This window comes from Mytilus californianus, unplaced genomic scaffold (assembly GCF_021869535.1).
Source record: "Mytilus californianus isolate M0D057914Y unplaced genomic scaffold, xbMytCali1.0.p SCAF_1, whole genome shotgun sequence".
Taxonomy (NCBI): domain Eukaryota; kingdom Metazoa; phylum Mollusca; class Bivalvia; order Mytilida; family Mytilidae; genus Mytilus; species Mytilus californianus.
Window position 1 is genome coordinate 6,421,807 of NW_026262581.1, and position 15,246 is coordinate 6,437,052.

Below are 15,246 nucleotides of genomic sequence, written 5' to 3' on the forward strand. Positions count from 1 at the left end.
AAAAATTGAATTATTGGTGTTCTTTGATATGCCCAATCCAACAGTGTTTTATGTTTTTGATTTTTGTGGCAGGTTTGTTTGTTACTCTGTATAAATTAATTTTCAAAATGTTATATAAATATATAATTTTCTTTTAAAATGCGAAACCCCTTTAAAAACTTAGCTAATATGGTCCATTCATAAATAAATGAATTAAATTCTTGGTGTACTTGGATATGCTGAATATAACCGTGTATTTAGATTTTGGATATTGGACCATAATAGGTAAAAGGTAAAATATGATTTCAAATTTTTCAGTTCTTTGACCACATTCATTCTGTGACAGAAACCTATGATGTGTCAAATATTTAATCACAATCCAAATTCAGAGCTGTATCAAGCTTGAGTGTAGTGTCCATACTTGCCCCATCTGTTCAGGGTTCGACCACTGCTGTCGTATCCAGCTGCGCCCAGTGAAGTATTTTATTATACACATTATAAATGATTTTTTTTAAGATCCTGATCTCTATGAAAAGATTTACATTATGTATAAGCATTGTATCAAAAATTTAACAAGTGCAACCAATATAAATATTTTTAATTTACTATGTCAACAACAAACAAATAAACTCTTATTAAGAATCTAACAGTTATTTATGTAGATATATACATGATATAGGAATGCACAACAATATATGTACAAATTGTTATTTAAAGATAAGCTTGGTTTGTCCTCCTCTAATTCCAGGTTGTTTGACATAGGCTAGTTTCCTCTTTTTATTTGGAGTTGATCCATTATTTGTTAGAATTAATCTGTTGGTCATAACTGAAAATAAAATACAGATTTACAAGAATGCATTAAAAATCATGGCATTACTGAGAAAATATTACAAACAAGAAATGTACTGTAGCAAAAAGTTTAATACCAAATAGGCTTATGTTTTTTCTCAAAGTGGAAAATTTGAATATTTACAAAATTTTCCTCGACCAGTTATCATGTAACCTGGATGCACATTTTGAACAGCTGGTTAAATATTAGTCTCAATGATATTTATCCCAAATTTTCATATTAGAAGGAGGGTGATTCTCTATGCATCAACATTTATGCCACATCTTTATATAAGAAAGGAGAGGTTTACTATCAACATACCTTTTCTTTGATTACCATTAAAATTACTGTAATTTTCCTTGTCATCATTTGATACCTGAAAAATTAAAAGTAAAGATGTAAAATATTGGACCTTCATGTCCATACCTCTTAAAGAGTTTCAGGTTACATAAATTCCTATAGTTAATAAATTGAAGTTTTGGCGAATCACTCTTTATATACTTATAATGATCAATTTTTTATAACAAACCTTCCATGATTTTTTACCAATGAGATTCCATACATAAAATTTTTATCATTTCTATTGTCTGAAAAACAGGTGTTACATGTAACACCCTAAGTTTGCTATCATCATCACTTTGTTAGGTGCATATTAATTGTTTAAGTGCTAAAGGTTAGATATCAACAATCAAAGTCAACAACACAGTAGGAAATCTAGTGTCAAAATATTACCTCCCCTGTAAAAACTGAAAACTTGATCTTTTCAATGTTTGTTCTGTTTTAGCAAGGATGCTATTAATTATAAATTCACAAAAAAACATTCTGGTAAATAGTAACAATAAAAATTAATTGAAATAAAAAACAAAATTTTCAATATGATATTATCATTTCCAGGAAGAAGCAAGAAGAGGCACTTACCATCCCTTATACATGTACTTTAAATACCCAGCTATTTAAATACCAACTGATACCAAGCTAAATTCCAACTAAATACCAGCTAATGCCCAGCTTTATATAAGATAATACTAAGCTAAATAGTTTTTCCATTGTTTTATTGTATCCTTTCACTGCAAAAGGAGGAAAGTTAACAGAAAGACAAAAAGCAGACGATGAACATGAGATAAAATAACAGAAAGACAGGCAGCAGATGCCAACTGATAGTAAAAGCTCACAAACCAACAATTTTCCTAAATCTACAAATATAGGCATTCATGAATATCTATATCTTCAAAGTAAGTATTACTAGTTAATGAGTAAATTCATAATGTACAGAAAAATAAGTACCTGCGTCCTATCTATATCATCTAGATAATCAAGATCCATTGGAGGTGAGTCATAGTCTTCCCACTCTTTATGTTTATTTGGTGCCCTATGCGTATTATCTCTTGTCATTCTAACTAAAGGAGATTGATGTATTTGATTGGTCTGTTCACAATACTCATCATCACAATAAAAATTCTGTGGAGTCTGTCCGCTGTTTTTCATGTTTGTCCATTGATTATCTACTTCAACAGGTCTAACAGAATGATCAAACTTTTGTGGAGATTGTCTGTTGCTTTTCATATTTTTCCATTGATTATCCATTTCAACAGGTCTATCATAATGATCAAACCTTGAATTTTCCATTTCTCTGGTACATCTTGGCATCTGTCTTGTTCTATTGTTACCATTATTCCTCATATTATCGATAGGTCTGAATATTTCACGACTGTTATTGAGAGCTGCTGTTAAGCCATCAACCAAATCTTGATCTATTCCTCTTTGCAACCTTTCTTCTGATTTATATCTCTTTTGGTTATTTGGTCTTACTAGAGAAAAATTCTGATTATTAAATGGTTTAATTTGTCTGTTGCTGCTTTCATGTTCTCTGTCTTGATTAAATTGTGTAGAAACTGGAATCATCCTTTCAGATTGTTGGATTCTTCTTTCTTCTTCTACATAAAATTATAAAGTATATTAACATGAAACAATGAAATATAAAAATAAACAAAAATATAATCAACATCTTACTTTTAGGTCTTACACAATATAATTCAAAATAAAATTTCATGGTGGTGTTTACAATATTTTATGCATGTTGGAAAGTTTTATTACATGGAGGCCCGTTGTCATTCAAAAGTTTATTAATTAAGTAGAACATCAGAACCTGACACTGGATTTTCTTACCTATATTCACTTCATGTGTTTTTTTCCAATTGTTGTGCACAACACATTGTAAAACACAAACAATGACACTAGTTTTGAATGACCTAGTTCAATAGAATTTTCATTTTCAAGTGCTTTGTCCAAGAAGTACACAGGAAACCATGTTTGTTATGATAATAAACAAGATCAAATAGTGTAAATAAATGTACCCATACAGTTGGAATCTTATAATATAACTCACCAAATGAGGGATTACTTTTTGTTTCCCTTCTTAGGGGTTGTGCTAAACCAACACTGATTCTCTGTGAAAAGGGTCTTGTTGGACATACACCAAATCTTGGAGATTGGTATGCTTGTTTCAGAATTTTTCTTGTAGTTTCTGTCAGATCAGCAGTAAAATTTCTTGTTCCTGAACTTTTTTCAGAAATGACATCTTGACCATCTTCCATCATTGAAATTTGTTCTCCTGCATCTGCATTTCTACTGTCTCTATGTCTCTCATTCTGGCTTTTTGCAGAATCAGTTATTTCAGTCTGTTTAAATTGAGAATACATATTTGGATTTTTGTCATCAACACTAGCTTTGTTGATGTGTTTTAAAACACATCTCTGACTTGGTGTTACAGGCTGTATTGATGGAAAGACAATATGTCTACCATACTGGTCATTTTGTGTTTGATTTACATTGTTTCTCCCTCTAACATTTTGTCTTTTATATTGAAGTTGTGCAGTTTCTGGTGTAGCTATTCTTTCAGCATTTGATCTTGCATCTGTTAAGTTAATGCTGTCATTTAAAGGCTCAGCAACATACAGTGGAGTTTGGTTTCTGTATTTTGTTAAAATAATATTATCTGAACAAATAGATTTCTCTATCTCCAATCTTTTCAGCCAATGTTCATTTCCTTCAATTTCAGCCTTCTGATATTCGTTCATTTTTACAGATGACTGTGATAAAGATTCTTCTGTACCTTGTGTATCTTGATCTTCACTCGAAAATCTAAATCGATGGTTTTCAAATCCATTTGGATTCATTTCATATGTACCAGGTCTCAGCTGCTGAGAACCATCAAAATGTTTTCTATTTTTAGTCTGTAGAACTGGTCCCAGCTGCAAATGAGAGGAATTATGGTTCCCTTTTCTACCAAGACCTTTTGTTACAGATTGCTCGCTTGCATCCATTAACATATTTGATTTTATACCACTTATAACAGGTGGTTTCAACGTATTATCTGAATATCCAAAATATTTGCTACTTGAGGACACAGGTTCTAAATTATTGCATTCTGTATCATAAATATGTTGGTCATCTGAATCCTTGTCAATAGTAATGTTGTTGTTTTGATCATGCTCCTCAGATAAACTGTTAAGTGTTTGATTCTGTGTAGACTGTAATGTCTTACTTTGCACTTTTGAATTCAATCCTTGGTTACTATGTATTATGGAAAATAACATCTGAAAAAGAAGAATATAATTATTTACTTTATTATTTTTGGAATAATAAAGATATGCCTCAATAGATATTTCTTCTCTTGTAATCTATGTTATATATTTCATCAAACAAGTGTGCATGCATCTTAACTTAAACTATTAACTTACTACATGTTCAAAATTGCTGTTCAAACAATATTAAAGAAACTGTTACATGGTACTTTTCAATATTTAATGTACAATACTATTATCATTTTAAGATTTTTAAGTAATTTGAACTCACTTCTATTATCCTTTGTGCAAACATAGGTAAAGTTTTCATCAGATTGTCTTTTGAACATAACATTAGTTCTTTTAAAGTCAGTTTCTTCAGAATAACCTGGCAACTGTAATAAAACAAAATAAAAGGAGACAGGTCATCTTTTTGTTTCAAAATAAAATGTATATATCAATATAAAAACAATCTCCATATCAACAGCCTTACACTTAAAAATGTCATTATTATGTTGCATAATTCTTCTATACAAAGTAGATATTTAGGTACAGGTTTCCCGAATATTGTTAAGTTACAGATTCTTAAATATCATTATATTCTTAATTTCACAAAAACAAGTTTTTCAGTAATGTTGAATCTTCATTTTTATACGACCGCAAAAAAATTTTGAGGTCGTATATTGGTATGACGTTGGCGTCGTCGTCGTCGTCCGGCGTCGTCGTCCGAATACACAATGGTTTTCGCACTCTAACTTTAGTTTAAGTGAATGGATCTCTATGAAATTTTACCATAAGGTTCAATACCACAATAGGAAGGTGGGGATTGATTTTGGAGGTTATGGTACCAACAGTTAAGGAATTAGGGGCCAAAAAGGGGCCGAAAATAAGCATTTTTGTAACTTCCAGACATAACTTGTGTGTTAGCATAAGGATCTCTTTGACATTGTACCACAAGATTCCATATCACAAAGGGTCAATGCTGGGATTGATTTTGGGGTTAATTGCCTCAAAATTTTAGGAATAAGGGGCCAAAAGGGGGCAAAAAACAAGCATTTTTCTAGTTTCATGACAATAGCTTGTGTGTAAGTGTATGGATCTTTCTGAAATTTTACTACAAGGTTCCATTTCACAAAGGGAAAGCTGGAATTGAGTGTTGTGGTAATTGCCCAAAACATTTAGTAATAAGGGGCCTAAAAAGGGGTTTAGAATAAGCATTTTTTAGTTTCTAGACAATAACTTGTGTTCAAGTGTATGGATCTCTCTAAAATTGTATTACAAGGTACCATACCACAAAGGCAAGGCTGTTATTGAGCTTGGTTTGGGGGGAAAGGGGGGTGGGGGTGATGAATCATAAGGGGGCGAGGGTCAAAAAAGGGGTAATTTTTTTTTTTCCTTTTTTTTTTGTTTAAAATTTACATTTTAAGTTAGTTATTTTTTATCACGAAGAGAAAGTAGGAATTGAGTTTTGGGGTTAATTGCTCAAACATTTATGAATAAGGGGGGGGGTTATGGCTCTAATGTTTAAGGAATAAGGGGAAAAAAGGTTAAAAAACAAGGGTTTCCATTTTAATAGACAAATAATTAAGTAAAGAACATTATTTAAAAGCAGTGTAAGGTTGGTAATTCAAACTCATTTAAATATCTCATCTACACTGCTTTTAAATTATGTAAATTGGAAATTTGCCAATAACTTTATTGTTAATAAATGCATTGGAAATTTGCCAACAATTTTAGTGTAATAAACTTCATTGGAAATTTGCCAATATAAAATTTTGCTGATGAAGGTTTTTTGTTTACCTTTAGCCTTGACTATGAAGTCATTTTCTATTTTTATAGCCTTATGATGTAGTTGAATTATTTAATACTTTTATGATGTGTTTAAATGGGGTTTTATCATGTTTATGGTTGCAAATTTATTGTTTTAGTATAATAAACTCCATTTAAAATTTGCCAATAAAAAAAATTTTTGTTTATTTTTAGCTATGATTATGATGTCATTTTCTATTTTACTTTTATGGTTGCAAAGAAATTTTTATTTTTAGATATTACTGTTAAATGATGCTGATTAAGGTTTTTGCTATGTTTAGCCATGACTATGATGTCATTTTCTATTTTAATATCTGTTATGATGTATTTAAATGGGCTTTTATGGTTACAAAGAAATTTTATTTTTAGATATTACTATAAAATGTTGCTGATGCTGATTAAGGATTTTGTTTATTTTTAGCCATGACTATGATGTCACTTTCTATTTTAATACCTTTATGATGTATTTAAATGGGCTCCCATGTATTTAGATTTTTGATTATTTATACATGTTACCAAATTGGTCCACATTGAACAAAAACAGTCCAAATTTCAACTTTATTACATTACATCAAACATTGAATTCTACATATTCTTTGATATATTGAAATTAACAAACAATTTAGTTTATGGATATTCCACCATAATAGGTAAATTAAATTTTTTCCAGTTCTTACACCACATTCATCCTGTGTCAGAAACCTATGCTGTGTCAAATATTTAATGACAATCCAAAGTCATAGCTGTATCAAGCTTGAATTTTGTGTCCATACTTGCCCCAACTGTTCAGGGTTCGACCTCTGCGGTCGTATCAAGCTGCGCCCCAGCGAAGCATTTTATTATACGCCTGTTTACGGGACGTATTATGGTATACCTTTGTCCATCTGTCCGTCCGTCAACATGTCAGACATTAACTCAAAAACGTTTTAACCAATTTGCATAAAACTTCAGTGAATTATTTATATCTATTGACGTGAGCTCTCTTTCGTTTTTTTATAAATTTTAGATTTTACGTTTCCGAGTTATGGGGTTTTATTCATTAAAAAAAGGGGGATTTTCCAGTTTTCGGACAATAACTCAAGAATTCTTTAACCAATTTGCATAAAACTTTGGTGAATTGTTTATATCTATTGACGTGACCTCCCTTTCGTTTTTAATAAATTTTAGATTTTATGTTTCCAAGTTATGGGGTTTTATTCTTTAATAAAATGCTCCGCAGGGCGCAGCTTGATACGACCGCAGAGGTCGAACCCTGAACAGTTGGGGCAAGTATGGACACAACATTCAAGTTTGATACAGCTTTGCATTTGGATTGTGATTAAATATTTGACACAGCATAGGTTTCTGACACAGAATGAATGTGGTCTAAGAACTTAAAAATTTTAAATTGGACATTCACCTATTATGGTCCAATATCCAAAATCTAAATACATGGTTAGATTCAGCATATCAAAGAACCCCAAGAATTCAATTTTTGATGAAATCAAACAAAGTTTAATTTTGGACCCTTTTGACCTCAATGTGGACAAAGTTGATAACGGGGCCCAAAATTCAAAAATCTAAATACATGGTTAGATTCAGCATATCAAAGAACCCATATATTCAATTTTTGTTGAAATCAAACAAAGTTTAATTTTGGACCCCGATTTGGACCAACTTTGAAAACTGGGCCCATAATCAAAAATCTAAATACATGTTTAGATTCAGCATATCAAAGAACCCTAAGAATTCAATTTCTTTTAAAATCAAACTAAGTTTAATTTTGGACCCTTTTTGACCTTAATGTAGACCAATTTGAAAACGGAACCAAAAATTAAGAATCTAAATACACGGTTAGATTTGGCATATCAAAGAACCCCAATAATACAATTTTTGATGAAATCAAACAAAGTTTAATTTTGGACCCTTTGGACCTCAATGTGGACCAATTTAAAAACGGGGCCCAAAATCCAAAAACTAAATACACGGTTAGATTCAGCATATTAAAGAACCCCAAGAATTCAAGAATAAAACCCCATTGAAATTGGTCAAGAAATAAGCAATTTATAAGAAGTATCTTCTTTTGCACAATACTGTGCAATTAAATATTTCTTGCTATTGCGCAATACTGTACAATTGACAATTTCTTGCTATTGCGCAATTTTGTGCTATTGGATATTTCTTGCTATTGCGCAATACTGTGCAATTGAAGATTTCTTGCTATTGCGCAATACTGTGCAATTGAAGATTTCTTGCTATTGTGCAATACTGTGCAATTGAAAATTTCTTGCTATTGCACAATACTTATTATATAATAATTTACACATCCTGTTTGGTGTGTATCTCCTACCATATCATTATAATTTGCTTTTAAATATAAATCAGAAATAACCAACTTAAAATGGAAAATTTTAAAAGAAAAAAAAAAGGAAAAAAAGAAAAAAAAGGAAAAAAAAAAAAAATCCCCCCCCAAATTTTTTGAACCCCCTTATGATTTATCACCCCCAAACTCAATCCCAGCCTTCCCTTTGTGGTATGGTACCTTGCAGTACAATTTCAGAGAGATCCATACACTTGAACACAAGTTATTGTCTGGAAACTAGAAAAATGTGTTTTTTGGCCCCAAATTCCTAAACAATTAGGGCAATTACCCCCAAACTCAAACCCAGCTTTCCCTTTGTGATATGGAACCTTGTAGTACAATATCAGAAAGATCCATACACTTACACACAAGTTATTGTCCTTAAACTAGAAAAATGATTGTTTTTTGCCCCTTTTTCCTAAAATATTGAGGCAATTACCCCCATCATCAATCCCAGCCTTCCCTTTGTGGTATGGTACCTTGCAGTACAATTTCAGAGAGATCCATACACTTGAACACAAGTTATTGTCTGGAAACTAGAAAAATGCTTATTTTTGGCCCCTTTTTGGCCCCCAATTCCTAAACGTTGTGGGCAATTACCCCCAAACTCAATTCCAGCTTTTCCTTTGTGATATGGAACCTTGTAGTACAATTTCAGAAAGATCCATGCACTTACACACAAGTTATTGTCATGAAACTAGAAAAATGCTTGTTTTTTTGCCCCTTTTTTGGCCCCTAATTCCTAATATTTTGAGGCAATTACCCCCAAAATCAATCCCAGCATTCCTTTTGTGATATGGAACCTTGTGGTACAATGTCAGAGAGATCCATACACTAACACACAAGTTATGTCTGGAAGTTACAAAAATGCTTATTTTTGGCCCCTTTTTGGCCCCTAATTCCTTTACTGTTGGTACCATAACCCCCAAAATCAATCCCAACCTTCCTTTTGTGGTATTGAACCTTGTGGTAAAATTTCATAGAGATCCATTCACTTAAACTAAAGTTAGAGTGCGAAAACCAATGTGTCTTCGGACGACGCCGGACGACGCTAGACGACGACGAAGACGACGCCAACGTCATACCAATATACGACCACAAAATTTTTTTTGCGGTCGTATAAAAAAGGGGGATTTTCCAGTTTTCGGACAATAACTCAAGAATGCTTTCACCAACTTGCAAGAAATTTTGGTTAATTGTTTATATCTATTGACATGAGCTCTCTTTTGAGTTTTATAAATTTTAGATTTTACGTTTCCAAGTTGCGGGGTTTTATTCATAAAAAAAAAAGGGGGATTTTCCAGTTTTCGGACAATAACTCAAAAATGCTTTCAGCAGTTCTCATGAAACTTTGATGAATTGTTGATATCTATTGATGTAAGCTCCCTTTAGAATTTTATAAATTTTAGATTTTACATTTCCGAGTTATGGGGTTTTATTCATATAAAAAAAGGGGGGATTTTCCAGTTTTCAGCAATTCTTATGAAACTTTGGTGAATTGATTAAATCTATTGATGTAAGCTCCCTTTAGAATTTTATAAATTTTATTTGCTATAGTCTGACAACAGATTTACTAAGTATTGCGCAACAGCATAGTGTATTGCACAACAGCAAGAAATCTTTAATTGAATATAAATTCAATTCATATAACTAATTTCAAGTTCTTTGTTTATTCAGAAACCTATAATATGTCAAATATTTAAGTACCTGTCTTTGTAAGAATCATGCAGGTTCCTGTTGATGGGCGATTCATGACCCCTCTTAAAATGTCTTTATATTTTGTTTATGAAGAAGGTATGGTATGAAAATAAGTTTCATATATTAATTTTTTTCTTTTGAACCTTGGTTGCCATGGAAACCATCCTTACAAAATTTTGCCAAAATACGTACAAAAGTAGTCTTTGAAAATTGAAATATAAGGGATTTTAAAGAACCATTGAAATAAAGTTAATCAATACAAACAATAAGTATATTTACAGTATTGACAAACAAAACCCCAAACTATACAAAAACGTTAAAATTTGGAATTTACTACATAGTTTGTTTCCATAGCAACCATTTGAAAATGTGTTAAAATTCGAAAATGAAAAATTTCAAAAACTCCTAAATTTTAAATCTGTTTATCTCCCAAGGCCAACAATACAATTACATGTCAGTGACAAATTTTGAAAGTCAACATTCTATATATTCCTAAAATAAAAAGAAAGTCGTGGGTTTTTTTTTTCTTAAAAAAAATAATTTTAGTCAAATATTGTCAATTTTCACCAAAATTCAGATTACCAAACAGATGAATAATTAAACATTTTGAACTTAAAAAGCTAAAATATTCCATTTATATGTGCAATTCTGACACACAATTGTTAATTTTAAACTAGAATATATGATAAATGAAGATACATTTGTACAAAACGAAAACTCATCACTCTGGGTATGGTGCACCCCCCCCCCCCCCCCCCCCCCCTTTTTTTGGAAAAAAAAATTCATTTTTTTCAAAATTATAAAATTTGTTGAAAAAAATGTGGAATCTTATTGTGTTTACTTGTGAACTAAGCATAAGCATAACATTACTATAGTGATATGTAAGATTTCTCAGAAGTTTGATAAAATCGTAATACGCATAACCCGTTGTCGTGCCTGGGATTGATGCTGTTAGTGAAAAAGAATAATATTGAACTCCAAAAACATTTAAGTCTGTGCATAAGAATAAGAGGATGTGTTGTAATTGCCAATGAGACAACTCTCCGCAAGAGACCAAATGACATAGAAATGAACAACCACAGGTCATCGTACAGCCTTCAACAATGAGCATAACATGATTGTCTTTAAAACAAATCTTAATGAACAATTTAAAAAAAAAAATTGCCCTAGACTAAGATCTGCTAAACAAGAATGCACACCCTGAAATGTATGGTTGGTTTTATTTATCAATGAATTACTTTTGAAACTCTGTTATATAAAGATTTTAATATAAGTATCATATTAACTTAACATTATCAATGTTCTAAGAAAATGAGGTCAGGGTAAGATGAACTGTCAGACAGACGAAAGAGAGAGAACGGAAACGAAAAATTCAGCAATTTTTCCATTTTTAAAGGGGCATAACTCATTAACAGTACAAGTGACATCAATAAAATTCAAACTAGATCTGTATTTTATGGTAATAAGCATTGTGTATAAGTTTCAAAAATTTGGTTGTGGCTAACTTAAGTTAGAGAACGGAAACAAAAAAGTCAGCAATTTTTCCATTTGTAAAGGTGTATAACTCTAGGACGGATGTACTTACGAACAAGGGCACAATTTAATGCCCCCTTCGCTACGGTGGGGGCATACAAATTCTTTCTTCTATCTGAGGAAATATATACCAACGATCTATCTTAAACTGTGCAAGACTTTGTCAATGTTTGTATGGTATATGATGGAAAAGGACAGCTTGTCTATCATTTTTTTTTTAAATAACCTAACTGAATTATTATTTGTATAAGGCAGAGTTATCGCATCTTTATAGTTCTCAAAACATATTCTCCTTGTGGACCTTGAGGAAAATTTGCTGGTCCTAACTAGTATATACTGTTTTGATTCTCAAAACCTTAGGACCACCATGTGCAAAGATCATTCATGGAATTTTGCTTAATTTTATCAATTGTTATATTTACACATTTGTATGCCCCTGCCGTGGCGGAGGGGGCATTAAGGTTTACCATTGTACGTCCCAAAGTTGGTTTCTGTTCTCTAACTTTAGTTTGCCTCAACCAAATGTTATGAAACTTAATCACATTGCTTATTACCACAAAACACAGACCAAGTTTAAGTTTTGGTGGTGTCACTTTAACCGTTCTAGAGTTATGCCCTTTTACAAATAGAAGTATTGCTGTATTTTTCGTTTCCGTTCTCTAACTTTAGTTTGTCTTTACCAAATGTTATTTAAATTATACACAATGCTTAAAACCACCAAATACAGATCAAGTTTGAATTTTGGTGGTGTCACTTTTACTGTTCTAGAGCCATGCCTCTTTACAAAGGGAAAAAGTTACTGAATTTTTCGTTTCTTTTTCTTTCTTTCTTTAGTTTGCCTCAACCAAATGTTATGAAACTTTTACACAATTCTTATGACCACAAAACTTACATAAAGTACACATTTGGTTAGTGTTACTTTTACCGTTCTTCAGTTATGTCCGTTTATGATTTTTATGATATGCAAGCGGTAGCATCATCTGTTTCAAATGAACACATTCCTCATTTATTTCAAGCTCTTTTGCATAAGTTAGATTCATTATATATTAGAATAGAAAGAACGGTTCTGTAGTTCTTCTTCAATTTCAATTTTGACACAGTTAAATCGACATAGTGACAAATAAGTGTTTGCATAAAGGTTTCGATACATGTCGAATTACATGGGAGGTAAATAGTAACAGCCATTATGTGTACATAATCTGACTCTGCGCAATAGTATACTAGTCAACAAAAGAAACGATACAAGGCAATGTATTAAATTTTCCATATATAATGAAATTTGAACACTGTACCATTAGTCTAATTTTTACAGAGTGTTATTTTCTTATCAAAACCACTGATTTTAGACTAAGGACTGATTTATTGTTTTTTTTATTTTTGTTATTTTAAAAAAAGTCTTTTTTGGCAAAAGATAATAATCAATATTAGAACTTAAAATTTTAAACTTAAACATGGTCTGCTTAAAATTTTGATTGCCGTCTGTCCTTGTGTCCATCTGGCTGTCCGTCTGTCTGCCTCTCTGTCTGTCTGTCTGTCTGTCTGTCTATCTGTCTGTCTGTCTGTCTGTCCGGTTCTTGCAACGCGCTCACATGTACAAATCTTGTCAGATTTTTACGAAACTAATACTTTAGGATAAGCAACATCTCAAACAAGTTATATATTGGTGGTCAATCGACTTTCTTAAGAGTTATTACCCTTAAAAATATTAAATTTATGGAAAGTGGCCTCGTTAGCGCTCTCGAGGGTACAAGTTGTTTATTTTTCATTTTCATATATTTCTGATAGAACGGACGTAGTTTTTTAGTTCACCGTTCCATCACTTGGCGTCCGTCGTCGTCCGTCCGGTGTTACATGTAACTATTTCAAACATCTGCTCTGAATCCACTGAACCAATTCCAGCCAAACTTAAGCAGAATGATCCTTAGGATATTTAAAATAAAGTTTGTGTTTTATTTTCTATTTTGTCAAAAAACATGGCCGCCATGGCTAAAAATAGTACATAGGGGTAAAATGCAGTTTTTAGCTTATATCTCAAACACTAAAGCATTTAGAGCAAATCTGATGTAGGTAAACATGTTCATTAGGTCAAGTTCTATCAGCCCTAACATTTTCAGATGAATCTAACAACCCATTGTTGGGTTGCTGCCACTAAATTGGTAATTATAAGGAAATTTTGCAGTTTTTGGTTATTACCTTGAATATTATTAATGACAAAGATAAACTGTAAACAGCCAAAAAGTTCTAATTTTTTTTGACATAGACTGAAATAAAACTTGGACAGAGGCTAATTTTCAAGACCATGAAATAGCATCTAAAAATTTCAATTTGCACAAAACAAGTGTATTTCATGTATTTAGGGAAGCAGCAATCCTTCATTCAGTCATCAGCCTTTCGGCTGTTTTCTGTTATTTGGTTGGATTGTTGTCTCTTTGACACATTCCCGATTTCTGAAAAAAATCTAATATCTAAAAATGGGGAAGGAGGTACTATTATTGCCCAAACCCTTTAAAGAAATTTCATGCTTCAATGCTCAAAATGTTCAGAATTTAATACCATCTTTCTTTTATTTTTTGATAAATTTTATAATTTTTTAAAAAAATAGGGGGGACACCATGCCCAGAGAGAAAAGTTTCATTCTCTACCAACATATCTCTATCAATAATATCATTTATAATTACTAAATTTGTGTCAGAAAATTAATGATTTAGCTTTTTAAGTTTAAAATGTTTGATTATTCATCTGTTTGGCAATCTGAATTTTGGTTAAAATTGACAATTTTTGACTAGAATTATTTTTTAAAGAAAAAAACACACGACTAACTTTTTTATTTTATGAATATATAGAATGTTGTCTTTCAAAATTTGTCGATGAAATGTCATGGTATTGTTGGTCTTGGGAGATAAACAGATTTAAAATTTAGGAGTTTTTGAAATTTTTCATTTTCGAATTTTAACACATTTTTATACGACCGCAAAAAAATTTTTGTGGTCGTATATTGGTATGACGTTGGCGTGGTCGTCGTCGGCGTGGTCGTCGTCGTCCGGCGTCGTCCGAAGACACATTGGTTTTCGCACTCTAACTTTAGTTTAAGTGAATGGATCTCTATGAAATTTTACCACAAGGTTCAATACCACAAAAGGAAGGTTGGGATTGATTTTGGGGGTTATGGTACCAACAGTAAAGGAATTAGGGGCCAAAAAGGGGCCAAAAATAAGCATTTTTGTAACTTCCAGACATAACTTGTGTGTTAGTGTATGGATCTCTCTGACATTGTACCACAAGGTTCCATATCACAAAAGGAATGCTGGGATTGATTTTGGGGGTAATTGCCTCAAAATTTTAGGAATTAGGGGCCAAAAAAGGGGCAAAAAACAAGCATTTTTCTTGTTTCATGACAATAACTTGTGTGTAAGTGTATGGATCTTTCTGAAATTGTACTACAAGGTTCCATATCACAAAGGGAAAGCTGGAATTGAGTTTATGGGTAATTGCCG

At 31.9% G+C, this 15,246-nt stretch overlaps 1 protein-coding gene across 2 annotated transcripts in view; it reads right to left on the reverse strand.

Annotated features, from left to right (window-relative positions):
• Positions 1 to 560: 560 nt before the first annotated feature.
• Positions 561 to 15,246, reverse strand: part of LOC127737261 (uncharacterized) — a 49,787-nt gene continuing 35,101 nt past the window's right edge. Inside the window, exons 11-15 of one of the 2 annotated variants that reach the window (XM_052247913.1) lie at positions 4,664 to 4,766; positions 3,195 to 4,404; positions 2,093 to 2,742; positions 1,145 to 1,184; positions 561 to 805 (exon numbers count right to left, since the gene is read on the reverse strand). In XM_052247913.1, the coding sequence (XP_052103873.1) occupies positions 687 to 805; positions 1,145 to 1,184; positions 2,093 to 2,742; positions 3,195 to 4,404; positions 4,664 to 4,766 (2,122 nt within the window). In that variant the 3' untranslated portion in view covers positions 561 to 686. Of the gene's footprint in view, positions 806 to 1,129; positions 1,185 to 2,092; positions 2,743 to 3,194; positions 4,405 to 4,663; positions 4,767 to 15,246 lie in introns of both variants that reach the window. The other variant, XM_052247848.1, reaches the window with a different exon arrangement.